This window comes from Lepus europaeus, chromosome 11 (genome assembly GCF_033115175.1).
Source record: "Lepus europaeus isolate LE1 chromosome 11, mLepTim1.pri, whole genome shotgun sequence".
In the NCBI taxonomy this organism is placed as follows: domain Eukaryota; kingdom Metazoa; phylum Chordata; class Mammalia; order Lagomorpha; family Leporidae; genus Lepus; species Lepus europaeus.
The window spans coordinates 115249271-115269991 of NC_084837.1; the positions used below are offsets into that span (position 1 = coordinate 115249271).

General features: G+C 51.1%; 2 protein-coding genes across 6 annotated transcripts in view; one reads left to right on the forward strand and one right to left on the reverse strand.

Annotated features, from left to right (window-relative positions):
• Window positions 1–257: 257 nt before the first annotated feature.
• Window positions 258–20567, reverse strand: SENP8 (SUMO peptidase family member, NEDD8 specific). Of its 5 annotated transcripts, XM_062206533.1 has the most exons (4): window positions 20479–20567; window positions 13111–13230; window positions 4352–4590; window positions 258–2855 (listed from the first exon to the last, which is right to left on the reverse strand). In XM_062206533.1, exon 4 carries the CDS (start codon window positions 2834–2836, stop codon window positions 2198–2200), a length of 639 nt encoding a protein of 212 aa, XP_062062517.1. In that variant the 5' UTR covers window positions 2837–2855; window positions 4352–4590; window positions 13111–13230; window positions 20479–20567; the 3' UTR covers window positions 258–2197. The 5 variants fall into 5 exon arrangements, with proteins under 5 accessions (XP_062062517.1, XP_062062513.1, XP_062062514.1 ...); XM_062206529.1 differs by lacking the exon at window positions 4352–4590; XM_062206530.1 differs by lacking the exon at window positions 4352–4590 and having other exon boundaries at window positions 258–2933.
• Window positions 20553–20721, forward strand: part of MYO9A (myosin IXA) — a 278674-nt gene continuing 278505 nt past the window's right edge. The window contains exon 1 of the mRNA XM_062206520.1: window positions 20553–20640. The gene's annotated coding sequence lies outside the window, so the exon portion shown is untranslated. The remainder of the gene's footprint in view (window positions 20641–20721) is intronic.

Genomic DNA, 20721 nt, shown 5'->3' on the forward strand with positions numbered 1-20721 from the left:
GGACCAGGGCTTGTGAATGCCCACAGAGACTCGCCAAGGGCGGAAACTGACGCATACATAGAAAACCCACTGGTATCTGTCCTTTCGCCACCATCTACAGTGGGGGTTAACAGGCGACCTTCCTGAAATCACACACAGGTGGGACGAGTTGGCGTGCACCTACAGGGCACATCTGGAAGCAGTGCTGCGTGATCTGCTTTTGAGCACTTGCACTAGCTAGACTTTGAAGCTGAACCTGGTTTCCTGTATGCTTTTGCCTCTGAGAGAGGAGGGAACACAATGCCAGCAGAAAGATCTTCCTATTTTGTATCATGTGACAATGCTGTATAAGCAGGTGCACCACTCCCCGCGCTATTACAGTATCTGGTGAAATACTAACAGACAAACCAACCTTAAATTCTGTTACTTAGAAAAGGCATTTATTTGTTTTCATTTATTTGAAAGGCAGAGAGAGAGAGAGAGAGAGAGAGAATCCTCCATCTGCTGGCTCACTCTCCGAATGGCCACAACAGTTAGGGCCAGGCCAACCTGAAGCCAGGAGCCAGGAACTCCATTCCGGTCTCCCATGTGGGTGTCAGTGGCCCAAGCACTTAGGCCACCATCATCTGCTGCCCCCCAGGCACATTAGCAGAGCGCTAGAACAGGCAGACTTGAACTGCCACTGTGATATGTGATGTCTGTGTTGTAAGCCGTGGTTTTACTGCCAGGCAGCACAAATGCCCAGCCTGGTATGCAGGAATCTTAAGAGCTAAGGCAAACACCTGCTCCTGGGTTCCCTTTTTCCCAAGACAGTGGGTTGAAATGGAAACTTCTGGAGCTTTCTCTTTGACTTCCAGTTTCAATTCCGGTTCACTCAGGCCTGCTACGGAACCTGTACTTACCAGTTCTGTGTTCCCCTTCGTGGCTAAAAGGAACTGAGTTACGGCCTTGGCCTCATGGGGTGGTGAGGTTACTCTGGGCTGGGGGGCTGGGGACAGCTGAGATGGGGAGGTAGCTGGAGCAAGTTTCCCGGCTGAAGCTAATCTTTGGTTTTCAAGTCTCCTACGTACTGTAATCCTCATTGGGAACAGAATTGATGTGTATGCCCAATTTGTCATGTGATTGTGAATGATCTGAACTAACTACAAAACCACATCTGTGCAGCAGAGAGGGGGCGGTGTTTTTACTCAGGATTCCAGTTTAAAAATCACACTCTGCATTCTGAATTAAGTGAAAGGGTTGAGAAAGGTCCCTTTTCTTCTTTTGTATTTCAAAAACAAATCATGTCCGAGTTTCAGATGCACTAATAGTCCTGAAACCACCGTGACCGAACCGCGAACAACTGTGCCAGGTTAAGGATTGAGAGGAAAACTGTGACTGCCAGCAGGCAGAGTGTTTGGAACGACAGGCACACCTGGGACGTTACCAGCTATGAATTTTAGAACCAGAGGACGCGACGTAAGGAGGGAGCGTGCGTGGCCCATAGCCAAGGCCGGGGCCAGCAACGAGGGGAGCCGGTCGGCCAGGCCGCTGAGCACACTGAGAGGCCACCACAGCCATTCATTGTATGCAGTTATTCAAGATCTCCCGTGTGTCCTTAAAGCATTCCAGGAACCAGACGGAGGGAGATGGGCCAACACCGTTTTTATCAAATATTTGCAAAGGGAAAGCCTTTGCACGGTGAATGGAAGAGATCACAGACCCGATCACTGACTCTTGTAATATTTGGTCTGGGGTGAGGTCAGAGGTCAGGCTGTGATCTGCTTCTGGCCAGTGGAGTTTGTAAATTACACAGGCTGTGGTGCAATAGATTTTTGGCTCTTCCAAATGGCTTTCTTCTCTCATTCCTCCAGACTTCATGTATTCCTGATTTGTTTTACAGATCACTGCCTTTTTTTTGGAATAAGCCCATGTAGGTAAGGGAGACCACAGGGATTAATTTTATACCAGTAAGAAAAGTTTTCCTTGCACTTTGTGTGTAATAAATGCTAAGATAAGCTGGTGTTAAGGTTCTGGTGCATAACTCACAGCACATACTGCTCTCAAGTCAGGTTTAAGTAAAACCTCCATCAGATAAGCAGAGGATGCCCACTCTCCGGCAGGAAGAGGTCACAGTGCCCCCGCTGGGCCTCCTCCCTCAGGCATGAAGACTGCAGCCGTCCGACACACGGGGGAGGCAGGAGGAGGAGGCTCCGCTGTCACAGATACTCGTCAGGAGCTAATTTTTAGCAAGTCTGGCGATGAGCTCTTTCCATTCCGCCCTCTTCTTTGTGATGTATGTGGGGGTGAGCAGCTGCAGCAGAGGCTCTGGCTGCTGGCCAAAGAAGCCGTGGCACAAGGCCTCAGCATTACATATCACATACATCCCACAGTCGTAGCTGTTCTGCTGGGCGGGGGCTTTCTCCTCCACAAAGGCCGGGCTGTCTCCGTGTCTGCCCAAGAAAGCCTGCAGTCTCTCCGCCACCTGCTTCGCGTGGACGGAGTTGCTCCCGCTGTGGGAATCATAATGCAGAAAGCTATTTTTATCTTGGAGATAAACCAACAAGCTCCAGTGGGTTCCCCCCGCTGCCCGGCTGGAGTTATCGTTGATGGCTAAGAACACAACCCTTTTGTTGGGGAGGCCCAGGGGTTCCAGGAACAAGGCGACCTCGGCTGGGTCGCTGGTGCACTTGATGAACTGGGTGACTTCAGGGCTGATGAAGGAGACGTGGTCGGAGCAGTCACGGAACTGACAGTTGGCAAAGTACTCGAAGGCGAATCCAATAACATGGTCGTTGAGCCAGCTTGGGGGGTCCAGCAGTGAGACGTCTGACTGCCGCAGCAGGCTGTCCATGTAGCTCAGCACTACGGGGTCCATCCTGCCCCGGCCTCAGCAGCTGAAGGAGAGGCAGATGTTATTTATGGCTCAATGTGGCACCTTGCTGAGACTCGGGCTGTGACACTGCTCTCTAGGGCTGTGGTCAAGATGAAATGCAATTAGAAATAGTTTGGCAACAATGCCTGGCTAAGTGTAAACACTCAAGAGACTTTAGCTGATGTGTTGTAGGCAAACAATTAGAAAAATTTTGGAAATTTTCCATGTAGACAGTCAGCATGAATTTTTAATTTCCTCTTTAAAGTTTTTTGAACTTATTCATTTGAGAGGTGGAGAGACAGAGAAAGAGAGTGAGAGAGAGAGAACGAGCTCCCAGTTGCTGCTTTACTACTCGAATGCCCACAGTGGCTGGGGCTGGACTGGGCTGAAGACCTGAGCGGAGAACTCAATGCAGATTCCCCCGTGTGGGTGGGAGGGACCCAGTTACTTGAGCCAATACGGCTCCCAGGGTCTGCTGCAGCCCAGATCAAAGCCCAGGGACTCCAATATGGGACACAGATGTCTTAACAGCTAGACTGATTGGTATAAATTATAGCTGATGTTTTACCAAACACCTTAGCATTGACCATATATTTGGTTCCTTAATGAATAATAATAGGAAATTGTTTTTATACCAAATATGAATTCAGAGTCTGGAGAAAAAGTTACTAATTATCGAGGGAAATAGTTTCCATTTCAACATTAATTTTTAAGAGATAAGATAAAACATGACTTCCTCCTTACATAATGGAAAATGACAGTGATGAGAATCATAGTTAAAAGGAACTGTGATTTCAAGAATAGAAAATCTTGGGAGTGATACAGATGAAATTCCTTCCTGAGTCTGCCCACTCACATGCACAGTGACACAACACGTCTGCTCATTTCTCATCCTCAACGTTAAAGGGTACGATGAAGACTCTGTAATGTTTATAATGCATGCTGGAAATTATTTTGGACTTTTTAAAGGCAGTATGGCATAAGAATCAAGAGATCTGGGTCTATCCCTAGTTTCTTTTTTTTAATTTAAATTAGTTTTTTTTTTTTTTTTTTTGACAGGCAGAGTGGACAGTGAGAGAGAGAGAGACAGAGAGAAAGGTCTTCCTTTTGCCGTTGGTTCACCCTCCAATGGCCGCTGCGGCTGGCGCGCTGCGGCTGGCGCACCGCGCTGATCCGATGGCAGGAGCCAGGTGCTTCTCCTGGTCTCCCATGGGGTGCAGGGCCCAAGGACTTGGGCCATCCTCCACTGCACTCCCTGGCCACAGCAGAGAGCTGGCCTGGAAGAGGGGCAACCGGGACAGAATCCGGCGCCCCGACCGGGACTAGAACCCGGTGTGCCGGTGCCGCAAGGCGGAGGATCAGCCTAGTGAGCCGCGGCGCCGGCCAGCCCCAGCTATTGTGGCCATTTGGGGAGTGAAACAGCAGATAGAAGATCTGTCCTAACTCTGCTTTTGAAACAAATGAAATAGGGGCTGGTGCTGTGGCATAGTGGGCTGGGTCTCCGCCTGCGGCACTGACATCCTATGTGGTCACCAGTTCCTGTCCTGGCTGCTCCTCTTCTGGTCCAGATCTCTGCTGATGGCCTGGAGGGGGGTGGTGGACAGTGGAGGACGGCCCAAGTGGTCTGGTCTCTGCACCCACGTAGGGTACCCGGAGGAGACTCCTGGCTTCTGGCTTTGGATTGCCCAGCTCTGACCATTGTGGCCATTTAGGGAGTGAACCAACGGATGTTAAGACCTCTCTCTCTGTGGACCTGCCTTTCAAATAAATTAAAAAAAAAAAAAAAAGAAATCATAAAAAAGACAATAAAACTTTGTGACATAACCCTTTTCATGTCATCAAAACTCTGAATAACCTGTTTTCATCTATATCGTCTTTGTATCTACCTTAAGGAAAAAAGGTCACGTCAGTGAAGTAACTAAGAGGCGTCCAAGATGATTGTATGGACGCACTAATCACAATCTGAACTACTGTGGAAACAACCTAAGACTGCTTGCTTATGGGAAACAAATAGGTGAACGATGGCATGAGCTAACATTTCCTTAGGCAAGAATAACTAGAGCGGCGACATCAGCCGGAGCCAGGACTGAGGTTAACGAGGCATAGCGCACATTTGTCATGGGTGAGCCACAAATCTGGCTCTAAGCTTTTTGGCAGCTAACCAGAGGGTGATAAGTTAAACATTCACAACGTCCACCAGGTGAAAGCAAGCAAGTGCTAGAGAGGGAAGAGCATTCTTTGAGACCAGTTTTTTCTCCAGGGTGTCTGGTCAGGGCAGGTGTCCGCCGTCTCCCAAGGACAGATGCACTCTGAGACTTGTTTCTTACAGTGATCCACGGGGTCAAGCCTGCCGGCAAACAGGCCCACAGCAGCCCAGTGACGGCAGCCTGGGAGTGTGAGTGAGGTGTACATGCAGACACACCCATATGGGTGCCGGGTTCTAGTCCCGGTTGCTCCTCTTCCAGTCTAGCTCTCTGCTGTGGCCCAGGAGGGCAGTGGAGGATAGCCCAAGTGCTTGGGCCCTGCACCCGCATGGGAGACCAGGAGAAGGCACCTGGCTCCTGGCTTTGGATCCATGCAGTGCTGGCTGTGGTGGCCATTTGGGGAGTGAACCAATGGAGGGGAGACTTCTCTCTCTCTCTCTCTCTCACTGTCTAACTCTGTCAAGTTAAAAAACAGATTTATTTATTTGAATGGCAGCGTTATGGAGATAGAGGGAGAGATGGAGAGAGAGATCTTCCATCTGCTGGTTCACTCCCCAAATGGCTGCAATGGCTGGGGCTGAGCCAGGCTGAAGCCAGGAGCTTCATCTGGGTCTCTCACATGGGTGCAGGGGCCCACCACTTGGGACATCTTCTACTGCTTTGTCAGGCGCGTTAGTAGGGAGCTGGATTGGAAGTGGAGCAGCCAGGACTTGAACTGGTGCCCAAAAGGGATGCTGGGCTGCAGGTGGTGGCTTTACCTGCTAAGCTACAACGCTGGTTCCTCAATTTTATCTTTAGAAAATTACAAAGTGCAGCCATTATAAGTGAAAGTGGTAAAAGTTAGTAGTTTCTGAGTGTGGCTCCCTTCTTGGGCCCTTGGGCTGCTGTAAGTTGTGAGAAACCACGAACTCTCACAGTCCTGCAGCCCTGAGCCAGCAGGAGTCCCAGCACAGACTCACAGAACAGGCCCCAGTCACAGTGCTTCTCTCTAGAGCTGCCCCTTCACCAGCTGCTGGGAACGCTGTCTTCTGACTTAAACATTTTAATCAGTAACGAAGTATTTTACTTATTAACCTAAACATGGACATGCTGCAGCACAAAATCCAAAATAAGCATGAATCTAAAAAATGAAGCTGAGATCCCCACAGATCTTTCCCACTGACAAGGCAGTTTTCTCAGATCTACCCACTCTGCTGGTTCAGATACTTTGGCCCGTGGTCCAATCACCATCCACAGCCTCTCACGGACCCCCTAAGTCTGAGGAACCTGGCTCCCAAATAGCTAAAGAAGGCATGAGCACACACGTGTGCTTTAGTAGATTAAAAGTGTACAGAAGAAGACATTTACTAGAGCAAATCTATTGACTTGGATACATGGGTGCTTCTTTGTGACAGTTCTGCCTGCCGTGTCAGATTGGAAAGTGAACCGAGTGCTTGTGCAGACACATCACACCAGGGGTTTCTGTTTCTTTTCTCTCCTGTCTCACAGCCAGTGGATAACAAGCCCTCCTGATTGCACAGCCACAGTGTTCTGGGTACGTCCAGCGCTTCTCCCCCTCACCACTCCGCCCTCAGTCCAATCAATGTCTGCTTCCTCTGGCTAACAAGCCTCCTCACATCCACTGCTGACTCCTGCACTGTATTCTCCACTCAGCCACAAGAATCAGGGTTAAAGCTCTGTGAGGTCATGCCTGTCTCCTGCTTAAAACCCTCTAGCAGCTACCATATGGGGTGCGAAGAGCGATCCTGCTGCAGGTACAACGCCCTACCATGCGGGGGGCGGGGGTCAATCCTCCTGCAGGTACAACGCCCTACCATGCGGGGGGGGGGGCAATCCTGCTGCAGGTACAACACCCTACCATGCGGGGGGGGGGGCAATCCTCCTGCAGGTACAACGCCCTACCATGCGGGGGGGGGGGGGCGGGCAATCCTGCTGCAGGTACAACGCCCTACCATGCAGGGGGCGGGGGGCAAACCTGCTGCAGGTACAACACCCTACCATGCAGGGGGCGGGGGGCAATCCTGCTGCAGGTACAACACCCTACCATGCGGGGGGGGGGGCAATCCTCCTGCAGGTACATCACCCTACCATGCGGGGGGGGGGCAATCCTTCTGCAGGTACAATGCCCTACCATGCGGGGGGGGGGGGCAATCCTGCTGCAGGTACAACGCCCTACCATGCAGGGGGCGGGGGGCAATCCTGCTGCAGGTACAACACCCTACCATGCGGCGGGGGGCAATCCTCCTGTAGGTACATCACCCTACCATGCGGGGGGGGGGCAATCCTCCTGCAGGTACAATGCCCTACCATGCGGGGGGGGGGGGCAATCCTGCTGCAGGTACAACGCCCTACCATGCAGGGGGCGGGGGGCAATCCTGCTGCAGGTACAACACCCTACCATGCGGGGGCGGGGGGGGGGGGCAATCCTCCTGCAGGTACAACGCCCTACCATGCGGGGGGGGGGGGGCGGGCAATCCTGCTGCAGGTACAACGCCCTACCATGCAGGGGGCGGGGGGCAATCCTGCTGCAGGTACAACACCCTACCATGCGGGGGGGGGGCAATCCTCCTGCAGGTACAATGCCCTACCATGCGGGGGGCGGGCAATCCTCCTGCAGGTACAACGCCCTACCATGCGGGGGGGGGGGCGGGCAATCCTCCTGCAGGTACAACGCCCTACCATGCGGGGGGGGGGGGCAATCCTCCTGCAGGTACAACGCCCTACCATGCGGGGTGCGGGCAATCCTCCTGCAGGTACAACGCCCTACCATGCGGGGGGGGGGGGGCGGGCAATCCTGCTGCAGGTACAACGCCCTACCATGCAGGGGGCGGGGGGCAATCCTGCTGCAGGTACAACACCCTACCATGCAGGGGGCGGGGGGCAATCCTGCTGCAGGTACAACGCCCTACCATGCAGGGGGCGGGGGGCAATCCTGCTGCAGGTACAACACCCTACCATGCAGGGGGCGGGGGGCAATCCTGCTGCAGGTACAACGCCCTATCATGCAGGGGGCGGGGGGCAATCCTGCTGCAGGTACAACGCCCTACCATGCAGGGGGGGGGCAATCCTGCTGCAGGTACAACGCCCTACCATGCGGGGGGGGGGGGGCGGGCAATCCTCCTGCAGGTACAACGCCCTACCATGCGGGGGGGGGGCGGGGGGCAATCCTCCTGCAGGTACATCACCCTACCATGCGGGGGGGGGCGGGAAATCCTCCTGCAGGTACAACGCCCTACCATGCAGGGGGGGGGCAATCCTGCTGCAGGTACAACGCCCTACCATGCGGGGGGGGGCAATCCTGCTGCAGGTACAACGCCCTACCATGCGGGGGGGGGGGCGGGCAATCCTCCTGCAGGTACAACGCCCTACCATGCGGGGGGGACGGGCAATCCTCCTGCAGGTACAACGCCCTACCATGCGGGGGGGGGGGCGGGGGGCAATCCTCCTGCAGGTACAACGCCCTACCATGCGGGGGGGGGGGGGCGGGGGGCAATCCTCCTGCAGGTACATCACCCTACCATGCGGGGGGGGGGCGGGAAATCCTCCTGCAGGTACAACGCCCTACCATGCGGGGGGGGGGGGCGGGGGGCAATCCTCCTGCAGGTACATCACCCTACCATGCGGGGGGGGGGGGGCGGGAAATCCTCCTGCAGGTACAACGCCCTATCATGCGGGGGGGGGGCGGGGGGCAATCCTCCTGCAGGTACAACGCCCTACCATGCGGGGGGGGGGGGCGGGGGGCAATCCTCCTGCAGGTACATCACCCTACCATGCGGGGGGGGGGGCGGGAAATCCTCCTGCAGGTACAACGCCCTATCATGCGGGGGGGGGGCGGGGGGCAATCCTCCTGCAGGTACAACGCCCTACCATGCGGGGGGGGGGGGGGCGGGGGGCAATCCTCCTGCAGGTACATCACCCCACCATGCGGGGGGGGGGCGGGAAATCCTCCTGCAGGTACAACGCCCTACCATGCGGGGGGGGGGGGCGGGGGGCAATCCTCCTGCAGGTACAACGCCCTACCATGCGGGGGGGGGGCAATCCTCCTGCAGGTACATCACCCTACCATGCGGGGGGGGGGGCGGGGGGCAATCCTCCTGCAGGTACAACGCCCTACCATGCGGGGGGGGCGGGCAATCCTGCTGCAGGTACAACGCCCTACCATGCGGGGGGCGGGGGCCAATCCTCCTGCAGGTACAACGCCCTACCATGCGGGGGGGGGCAATCCTCCTGCAGGTACAACGCCCTACCATGCGGGGGGCGGGGGCCAATCCTCCTGCAGGTACAACGCCCTACCATGCGGGGGGGGGGGGGCAATCCTCCTGCAGGTACAACACCCTAACATGGCTCCAGCTCCTTCTGCAGTCCCATTTCTCTCTTTTACTTTCCCTTTGTCCACCACATCCCAGCCACACTTTTCTTTTTTTTTAAGATTTATTTTTATTTATTTGAAAGGCAGAGTTAGAGAGAGAGGTAGAAACAGAGAAAGAGAGAGGTTTTCCATCTGCTGGTTATTCCCCACATGGCTGCAATGACTGGGACTTTATTTTAACAAGTAAAATACATTGTTATTGATTAAAATATTTAAGTTATGTGGGTGCAGGGGTCCAAGCACTTGGGCCACCCTCTTCTGCCTTCTCAGGCACACTAGCAGAGAGCTAGATTGCAAGTGGAGCAGCCGGGACTCAAACCTGCCTCCCCATGGGACGCCGGTGCTGCAGGCCTGGGCTTTAACCCGCTGTGCCACAGCGCCAGCCCTGCAGACTCTCCTTTCATGGTCTCAGTGCCATGCTCTTCCTCCTGATGGCTGGTGACTGGCTCTGCCTGGATCTTCCCTGGGGAGGTCTGTTGAAACGCCACTTCTCTGCACAAGTCCCCTTTTACTGGCCAAAATATAGGCCACTAGTCACTTCGTATTGCTCTAGTTTCAGCTTTTTGCATAGCACTCATGACTGATAATTTTATTTATGTGCTTGCTGGTTAACTTTCTCCCTCTGCCCTCTGCCCTGTCTCCCTTGCAAAAATGTAAGCTCCGTGAAAACAAGAGAACGAAGGACCTTGACTGACTTGTTTGCCATTCTGACCACACGGCCTAAAGCAGGGCTTGTCAGGCAGGTACTCAGGAAACAACTGCAGAAGAAAGGAGTGTGGATCTCCACATAAATCAAGTTCTGCAGAGAAACCTTAACACAAGAGTCTCCGCAGCATCAGGGCTTTCACTGTCCCATCCAGTGGAACCGCCTACTCCACGCAAGAATTCTTCATACCTCTTCCCAGGGAGAAGGCTTGACTCACAGCTCGCTGCGTGGTATAGGAGCTGAGGGACAGATCAATCAGCAGAACAGTACAAACAAGTTCCTGCACTATTACAATTTAAATCTGGTGATGGCGCCATGACAAATGAAGATGAGAAGCTATGGATTACTCCAGTATTTTCGGTGTGGTCCACTGAACACTATGTTCCTACCAGCCCTGTCCAGTGGGGCTTTCTCTAATGATGGAAATGCTCGTGCCCTGCCATGGTCAGTACAGTGGCCTCAGGCACACGTGGCTGTGTAGTACTTGCAATATGCTAGAGGAATTGAGAATTTAGTTTTAATTAAAGCTTAAGTTTAACTGCTACTGTTGTAGCCCAACGGGTTAAGCTGCTGCCTGTGACATGGGCAGCCCATATGTGCACTGGTTTGAGTCCTGACTGCTCTACTGCCCATCCAGCTACCTCTGCTAATGAGCCTGGGAAAGCAAGGGATGGCTCAAGTGCTTGGGCTCCTGCACCCGTGTGGGAGACCTGGAAGAAGCTCCTGGCCCTGGCTTTGGATGGGCTCAGCTCTGCCACTGCAGCCATCTGGAGAGTGAATCAGCATGGAAGACCTCTCTCTCTGTCTCTCCCTCTGTCTGTAACTCTGCCTCTCTAATAAATCATAAAAAAAAGAGATGTACATATTTAGGGGTTACACTTCCAGAAACTTATCTTAAGGGAAACACTAAAGATGTGTGCAAAAACTTAACAAGGATGCTCACCACAGCAATACCTGTTACAGAAAAACTGGTAACACCCTGGAGTTATTAAAAAAACAACAACAACAACAACAAAAAAAACTAGTAAATTTAAATAACAGAGTTTTCAAACAATGGAATGACACTCAGTCATTAAATGTAAAGGTATAAATGTAAACTTACTGACACAGAAAATGTTTATGATATACTGTGAAAAGGACAGTTATGTAAAAATTTGTATATGATAAAAACAGACTCCAAAATAATCAATGATATGCAACAACATTTTTAATAAATAGGATTAATAATGTTTTGTTGGGGTTGGTGCTGTGGCACAGTGGGTTAAAACCCTGGCCTGTGGCACTGGCATCCCTTATGGGTGCCGGTTTGAACCCCGGCTGCTCCACTTCTGAAAGCAACGTGAAGGCAGTGGAGGATGGCCCAAGCCATTGGGCCCCTGCACCTGCATGGGAGACCTGGAAGAAGCTCCTGGCTCCTGGTTTTGGATTGGCCCAGCTTTGGCTGTAGCGACCATTTGGAGAGTGAACCAGAGGATGGAAGACCTTGTTCTGCCTCTGCCTCTCTGTAACTCTGCCATTCAAATAAATACGTAAATCCTAAAAAAACAAACAAAAAACAAAACAAAAAAACCTCACAACTCAACAGCCCAATCTAAATTTTTGTAAGATTTATTTTATTTATTTGAAAGACAGAATTACAGAGAGAGGGAGAGACAGAGAGAAAGGTCTTCCATTGGCTGGTTCACTCCCCAGATGGCTGCAACGGCTAGAGCTGCACCAATCCGAAGTCTATTGAGGTGGAGGCTTAACTACTACACCACAGTGTTGCCTCCCTGCCCTTTCTTTTTATAATGAACACACAGCCAGTAAAAATGTTTCCATGTTGGGAAAAAGAAGAGGTAGCACCTCTCACTTTTATCTGACTTAAAATATATGTCTTTAGCTTACATATCTTACTTCTGCCCTCTAGGAATAACAGAGTAGGTCTAATCTCTTTTTCATAAACCACCAAACATGAAGAATTAAATATAATTTAGTGTCCAGTAAAACTAGAGTATGGAGCCCAGCTCCTGGGGTGAGTCCACCTGCCTTTCTCAGGGCTCACATCCAAGCCCAACCTCCGTTTCACAGCAGCAGAAGCAGGAGTGCTTTCAGGAAGGAAGTCCAAGGCTGTGTTCTCAGTTTCAATTTCCCCCAATTAAGTGTTTCCTTTTAATGCTAGGAATAAACTACTGGAAATGTGTGTAATGTGTAAACTGTGAATAATATAAAAATTGTCATCAGGACTTAGAGAACTGTTTTGGGCAGAGATTAGATCTTACCCTTGTACAGTTTGCCTGATGAACTGTATTAATTTTTGTGCAGATGGTAAAGTATATATTAATAAATGCTTGTTTTTGTGGAGCAAATTATAGAAGTGAAATATTTTACAAAAACTCCTAAAAACACAAAATTGTTCTAAACATAGGAAATGTTCTTAATTTTACAGTTTACAAGTTTAAAGAGCCTTCCTCTGATATCAGTATTTTACAAATAGAGGAATTCAGCTCTCAAAGTGGACAGAGTGGTGTGATGTGCCTGGTACTTTGACCGCCACAGATCCCACTTGGTCCTGCTCGGGGCAGGGAGGTGGCCCAGGTGGCCCTCAGGGTTTCCTGGAACACCAAGGGTCTCCACCACTGCTCTGCCAGTGGGCTGGGCTGTCAGTGGCTAGGACGCCATTGGCCATGAAGAGAATTTTCATTACCACTCTACCAATTTTTCTTCAAGGCTTCTTTGTACAATGGCATCAGTTGTTTGCTTATAAAATTGGCATATAGCACGTTTTTCCTATACTGATTTTTTTTTTTTTTTTTTTTTGCTGGAAATGTCTTTCATTTTATGAGAAAGGACTTTATACAGTTGGAAACTTTGAAATGATTAGAACTAAGGGCTGTGTGGAGGGAGGCCATTCGAATTAGTAAGGTCTCACTGAGATGATATTTCATAAGGGGGTGGGCAGAATTTTATTTTAGTACATACAGTAACAAAGTATGGTCAAGCTATAGACATAACCCACCTGATGAGATCAATTTCACTCTGTTTGGTAGTCCATGATGGTTACACGCAACCACACTGTTTGAAGTGATCTGAAAAAGCCACCATCTTTTAATCTTACTTGCTCTGTCGATTTCAAAGCCTAGAAGATGGTTGAGAGATAAACTGTCATCACAAATAGTTAACTAATAGGTTTCAAAATTGTGCCTGGTACACAGGAAGAGGTAAAAAAGTATCTCATAAATGAGTAAGTTTATGCTTTACTTAATTTGATGACAGGAAAACAGGGTCTGTGGGACATACAGCTTTCTGCCTTGGCAATTTGTCTTCTAATATTTATTTATTTATTTGGAAGGTAGAGTGAGAGACCTTCCATCCACTGGTTCACTCCCCAAATGCTAATAACAGCCAGGGCCACATCAGACTAAAGCCAGGAGTCAGGAACTCCATCCAGGTCTCCCACATGGGCGGCAGGAACTCAAGTACTTGGGCCACCATCCTGTTTCTCACGTGAATTAGCACGGAGCCGGTTCAGAAGCACAGCACCCAGGATTCAAACAGGACACTGTGACATGGGATGTGGGCATCGTAAGCAGTGGTTTAACCTGCTGCACCACTCCCACAACACCCACCCCAGCTATGTGCCTTTAAATGTAAATTCACAAGAGTACTGTTTTGGGACTGGCTTTGTGGTGCAGTGGGTAAAGCTGTCGCTTGGGACACCTGCAATTCCATATTGCAATGAGCCTGGCTACTCAGCTTCTGATCAGGCTTCCTTCTAATACACTGGGAAGGCAGCGGAGCACGGCCCAAGTACTCGGCACCTAGCACCCAGCGGCAGCCTAGGATGCAGTGCCTGGCTTCCGGCTTTGGCAGCCATATGCAAAGTGAACCAGTGGACAAAAGATATCTTTCTGTTTCTCTTTCCCTCTCCCTGTTGCTCTGCTATATAAATAAATCAATCTCAGGAACAAAAAGGAATACTTTTGAGTTATCTGATCAAATTTGAATTACATAATCTTAAAGAAGGATGAACATTTCAAGCAACAATTTCAGTTGCTAATGTGAAGTGCCAGATTGCTGTAACAATAGCACTGAGAAATCAGAGCCAACTAAGGTTGGAAATCCTTAAGCTCTTGTCCAAAGGGATTTAACTGATCACATCACTGAGAGAGCTTTTGTTCATCAGGCAACAGAGAAGGCAGGCCCAGGGTTCTTAAACCTATCACACAGATGCTCAAAATAGTCACTGCAGAGAGAGTGCTGCGGTGCAGCATGTGAAGCCACTGCTTAGGATGCCTGCACAGAGTCCTCGCTGCTCTGCCTCCAACTCAGCTTCCTGCAGACATAGCTCAGGAGGCAGCAGGTGATGGTGCAGTGGTTGGGTCCCTGTTACCCACATGGGAGACCCAGAGGGAATTCCAGGCTCCTGGCTGTGGCCTGGCCCAGCCCCTGCCGTTGCAGACATTTGGGGAGCAAAGCAGCAGATGGAAGATCTCTGTCTATCGCTCTGCCTTTCAAATGGATGAGAAAAATAAAAACACTAGAAAACAGATATAACTGAGACAAATTTCTTTGGTGTCAGTACTATGACCTAGAGCTTCTTAAAAAAAATAATTGTGCAAGAGGGAGCCACTGATTTGGAAGCCAGAGAAAGGAACTTTTAGAGATTTCCTCTCAGTAATAAAAGCTCTGCAGCTCCTTGTTTTCAGATCCTCCTGCTCCCCCTTGCCTGTAGAAAGGGACACACAGTGGAGCTGGAGCTCTGATAAACCTGAGTTTTCTGTCTGCATCGAACTACGCTAGCTGTCTGACGGACAGAAAGCCACACAGGACAGTCTTGGTGAGGAAGGTAGCGAGGGGAGAATTGGTTCTGGATGTCCAGTAACTGTGTATATTCATTTGGATTAGTAATATAAACCCCAAATTAAATTTTTCAATAGTCTGTGTAAAAAGCACATAATCTGGAGTCTAGCTTTGATTAGAACAGTACATTTTTATATAGTCTGCTATTGATCAGTATTGGAGGTGGCTCACTTGGACCTTGCCTTTTGTTTGATGATGAATTTTACTCACTCAACAGTTTTAAGGGATTGGCAAAGAAGGCCTTAACAACATCTGTGAAACCATAAATGGGATAAAGCCAATGCTTCATCAGAAGTATGGGGAGTCTTTAGTTTATGATAGAAAATGTATATTATGAAAAAACTATGTGTGGATGCCAAGTTTTTATTTTGTAGCAAAATAAACTTTAAAAAAAAATGTTTATTGGTGCCAGTGCTGTGGTGCAGCAGGTTAAGCCACTGTTTGCAATGGAGACATCCCATATAGGACTGCCGGCTTGGGTCCCGGCTGCTCTGCTTCTGATCCAGCTTCCTGCTAATGTGACTGGAAGAGCAGCAGAAGGTGGCTCAAATACTTGGGTCTCTGCCACCCATGGGGAGATGAGGATGGAATGTCTGGCTCCTACTTTTGGCCTGGACCAGCCCTGGCTGTTGAGGCTGTTTGGTGAGTGAACCAGCGAATGTGCAATCTCTGTCTCTTTCTGTTGTCCTACCTTTAAAATAAATGTCTGTTTTTTTTTTTTTTTTTTTAAAGATTTATTTTATTTATTTGAAAGCCAGAGTTGCCGGCGCCGCAGCTCACTAGGCTAATCCTCCACCTTGCGGCGCCGGCACACCGGGTTCTAGTCCCTGTCGGGGCGCTGGATTCTGTCCCGGTTGCCCCTCTTCCAGGCCAGCTCTCTGCTGAGGCCCGGGAGTGCAGTGGAGGATGGCCCAAGTGCTTGGGCCCTGCACCCGCATGGGAGACCAGAAGAAGCACCTGGCTCCTGGCTTCAGATCAGCGCGGTGCACTGGTTGCAGCGCGCCAGCTACGGCGGCCATTGGAGGGTGAACCAAGGCAAAAGGAAGACCTTTCTGTCTCTCTCTCTCACTGTCCACTCTGCCTGTCAAAAAAAAAAAAAAAAAAAAAAAAAAAAAAAAAAAAAAGAAAGCCAGAGTTACATAGAGAGGTAGAGATAGAGAGAAAGGTCTTCCATCGGCTGGTTCACTCACCAGATGGCCGCAACGGCCTGAGCTGTGCTGATCCGAGGCCAGGAGCCGGAGCCCGGAGCCCCTTCCGGGTCTCCCAAGTAGGTGCAGGGGCAAAAGGAGTTGGGCCATCTTCTACTGCTTTCCCAGGCCATAGAGAGAGCTGGATTGGAAGAGGAGCAGCCGGGACTAGAACCGGCACCCATACGGGATGCCAGCACTTCATGCCAGGGCTTTTAACCCGCTGCACCACAGTGCTGGCCCCATTTATTTTTCTTAATAAAATTTTTTCATCTATGTGAAAGGCAGAGTGATGAAGAGAGAAAGAGATCTTTCATTTGCTGGTTTACTCCCCAGATGCCTGTAATGGACAAGACTGGGCCAGGTCGAAGCCAGGAGCCAGACTCCATGGGGAGTCCCATGTGGACACTGGAGCCACCATATGCTGCTTCTCAGGATGCAGCAGCAGGAGGGGGGATGTGGGCATTGCAAGCAGCAGCTTAACCTACTGCACAAAACACCTATCGCTAATCTAATCCCATTATTTCACAAACTTTGTGAAGTACCCATGTACTGACAGTATCATTACACAAAAGAGTTAGCTTCTTGCCCACATAAAAAGCTAATTGATTCCTACCCTGAGATGTATATCCTTGTTGAAAGGTGTGTAATTATTTCAATCTACGTTTCCTTAGACTGCTCAGTATGTTGGAGAGAGAAAAGTAATTCAGCAGACTAGAGAATATTTCAATGTTCATTTCTTTTTAAAGAGAAATTTGTTTACTTTTTTAAAAAAAAGATTTATTTAGGGGGCTGGTGCTGTGGTGTAGCGAGTGAAGCCGCTGCCTGCAGTGCCAGCATCCCATCTGGGCGCTGGTTCAAGTCCCGGTTGCTCCTCTTCTGATCCAGCTCTCTGATTTGGCCTGGGAAAGCAGTAGAAGATGGCCCAAGTCCTTGGGCCCCTGCATCTGCATGAGAGCCCCGGAAGAAGCTCCTGGCTCCTGGCTTTACCCACTATGCCATAGCGCTGGCCCCTATTTACTTATTGCTGTAGTATATTCATTCCTGTCTTCGTAGCCATTCATTATTCTATATTAGTTTTCCAACCAGAACTCTAATCACAATGCTCTGCTGCAAAACTTTTAACATCTTCCCATTGTTCCATGGAAGGACAAGTAACAGCTTGCTGTCCAGTGACTCCCACAAAAACAGCCCAAACCTCCTTTTCCTGATTTCTTAGTGCTGCTCCTACACATGAGGGCACTTTGGGAAAGTTCACGGAAAACAGAATTAAAACACAACTATGTTGTGGGTGAGCCCAGCAGTTAGGACACCTCTTGGGATGTGTGAGTGTCTGGGTTCACTCTCCTCCTGATATCAGCTTCCTGTTACACACACCCTGGGAAGCAGCAGGCGACGGCTCCCGTTCCTGGGACCGTGCCATTGATGTGGAAGACCCTGACTGAGTTCCAGGCTCCACATTTTGGCCTGGCCGGGCTTTGGCTGTTGTGGGCATTTAGGGGAGTAAACTAGTGGATGGGAAGTCTCTCTGTGTCTCTCAAATCTATTAGAAGTGTTAAATTAGAAATCCATGCAGTTTTCATAATCTGCGTAAGTCTTGCATGCATGGACCTCAACATCTGTATCAATGGAAACTTCTCTGTTACTCCATTTCCCTAACGAGACCCTCCCCTCCCTCACATACACACCACAGGTCATTTCTCCCGCTGCCCTGGCTATTCAAGCACAGCAGGTTCTTACTGCTTGCTGCTCCAGCCATAAAGAACAGCAGGGGAAAAAAAAAGCCAGCTCTCTTCCAGCCACAACCGGAGATGGAAGGGAATTGCTCTGTCATCTTTTTTTTTTTTTTTTTTTTTTTTTTGACAGGCAGAGTGGACAGTGAGAAAGAGAGACAGAGAGAAAGGTCTTCCTTTTTCCGTTGGTTCACCCTCCAATGGCCGCTGTGGCAGGCGCATCGCGCTGATCTGAAGCCAGGAGCCAGGTGCTTATCCTGGTCTCCCATGGGGTGCAGGGCCCAAGCACTTGGGCCATCCTCCACTGCACTCCCTGGCCTCAGCAGAGAGCTGGCCTGGAAGAGGGGCAACCGGGATAGAATCCGGCGCCCCGACCGGGACTAGAACCCGGTGTGCCGGTGCCGCAAGGTGGAGGATTAGCCTGTTAAGCCGTGGCGCCAGCCTCTGTCATCTTTCTGAACCAAAGATTTGGTTTGTCACACTCTTGCCTAAAACCATCAGGCTGTGGACCTGAATGCGGCTGTTTCAGGGTCCATGAACTTGCTCTGGGGAAAAAGCTGCGTCTTGATTTTTCTCTTGTGCAAAGTTAGCGATTTCTTCATTTACTAGAGGCAGTAAATGATGAAAGTATTGGCAGTCCCTATGTCTGTGTCACCAACAGAAATCTGATACTTTCATATCCCATTAAAGTTACTACAGGTATCGCAAAAACATAATTTATACTGTTTTACTTTGTTATGTAATTACTTTTTATTATGTAATTAGACCTGCTACCAGGCGTTACTTAATGGATAAAGAAGTCCATGTATAACTATATCATACTTTCATTTTAGTATTTTAATAACTTTTTTTTTTTGACAGGCAGAGTGGATAGTGAGAGAGAGAGACAGAGAGAAAGGTCTTCCTTTTTGCTGTTGGTGCACCCTCCAATGGCCGCTGCGGCCAGCTCATCGCGCTGATCCGAAGCCAGGAGCCAGGTGCTTCTCCTGGTCTCCCATGCGGGTGCAGGGCCCAAGCATTTGGGCCATCCTCCACTGCACTCTTGGGCCATAGCAGAGAGCTGGCCTGGAAGAGGGGCAACCGGGACAGAATCCGGAGCCCCAACTGAGACTAGAACCCGGTGTGCCAGCGCCGCAAGGCGGAGGATTAGCCTGTTAAGCCATGGCGCCGGCCAGTATTTTAATAACTTTAAAAAAACACTGGTTTCCTCTCTAGTTCTATGTCTTTTATGTTATACATTGAGAGATATTTTTCTGAGATTGGGTACCTAGGCCAGACTACGAGAGGGCCATGGTTTGAACGAGGTGAAGAACCTTTGTAATTTATACTTATTAATTGCTTATAGGGCATAATCTAAATTCTTGCAGCATGGACTCCAAGGCTCCTCCCGATCTGTTCCACCCACGCTATCGTCTCCATCTCTGCCCCACCTCTCCACTCCAGGCTGTGCTAGCCACAGCCAAGCCAACAACACGACTGTCTCTAATCTGGAGGCAGAGAGGCAGGTTTTTGGACTAACCCTAGTTAAGAGCGGCTAAGCACTCCTTTGGGTTTTTACCTTCTACAGCTCATTTCTGCCTGCCAAATGCTTCCTCATTTAAAGATCCCCGTAGGGCTGTATTCGAAACCTTGTTACATCTCCCTCCTGTCTTCAGGGACGGAGGAACCAAGAGAAGAGAGATTCTGAAGCGGGGAGGCACTGTGTGTGCCCATTGCCGGCATCTCGAGGTCTGGCCTTGACCGCCCGGAGCTCTCTGCTGGAGAGCCGAAGCAGGCACCCGTGCACCTCATCAAGGCTGCCAAGGAGGGAGCCGGGAGGGCACAGGGCTCAGCCTTCGGCTCAGCTTCTCATTCCAGCCCCAACCAACGACCTCCGCCCTCCCCTGTCCCCGTGTCCCCGTGTCCCCGAGCCGGCTCCCAGGCATCGGTGTCAACCAGGGAGCTTGGAGAACACGCCGGCGTCCGTTCAACTGGCCCGGGGCAGGGCAGCGGCATTGTTTGTTTATTTATTTTGAAAGCCGCCCACGTGCCGCGAGCGCTCCGATCCTATCCGCTGGCCTCCCTGACCCTCGGAATCGCCCGCCTCTCTGCACCCGGGACCTTTCACGCCTCAGACTCATCTCAGAGACGTTCTGGCGCCGCCTTTCTCACGCTTTGGACTGCTGCGTGAGAGGGCGACGCGGAGTGTGCACCTGCCCGGCCTCCTCCACACCCGCACCCGCGGGTGCTGGGGCGCGGACTCCGAGGGGCTTCCCCGCGTCCACCCACGTCACCGAGGGCCGGCACCCCTCGCCTTTCCCGGTGCCGCCGCCGCGGGGTCCCCCTCGTGCCCCCCAAGGCGGAAGCGGCCCCGACTTTCCGGAACCCACGGAGTGAAAAGACCGCTCGGAGCAGAGTCCAAGGAATGAATGGGAAGGCAGGTCCGGGGCGGGGACTCGGGGGGCCGGGGCGGGCGCTGGGGGCGGGCGAGGGGCGGCGCTGAGTCCGGCGCCAGAGTGGGGAGGGGGCACGGGTACGCCAGAGTCTGCGCCGGCGGCCAGGCGGCCAGGCGACCCACTGCGGGGGCGAACCCAGGCAGACCCACGCGGGGAGGCGGCTTCTTACCTGCCTCGGGCCTCACCACCCCAACCAGCCTTCAGGCGCCCTCAGTGTTGGCCGGAAAGCGAGCACTACGGTCGCAAACCCAGAGTTTTCCTGGCCGGCTTTGCGACATTCCTCTCCAGTAAAGGCAGAACCTAAGGCGCAGTTTCCCAGCTCTGCCGTAAGGTGAGGAAGCAAAAAAGCTTGGGCGGGGTCGCCCGGGGCGGAGACAAAGGGGGCGTGCCGGCGCAAGCGCGCTCCTCTCGC

Excerpts from the sequence above, each read along its gene's own strand:
- SENP8 (XM_062206529.1), bottom strand. The coding sequence starts at position 2,836 with ATGGACCCCGTAGTGCTGAGCTACATGGACAGCCTGCTGCGGCAGTCA.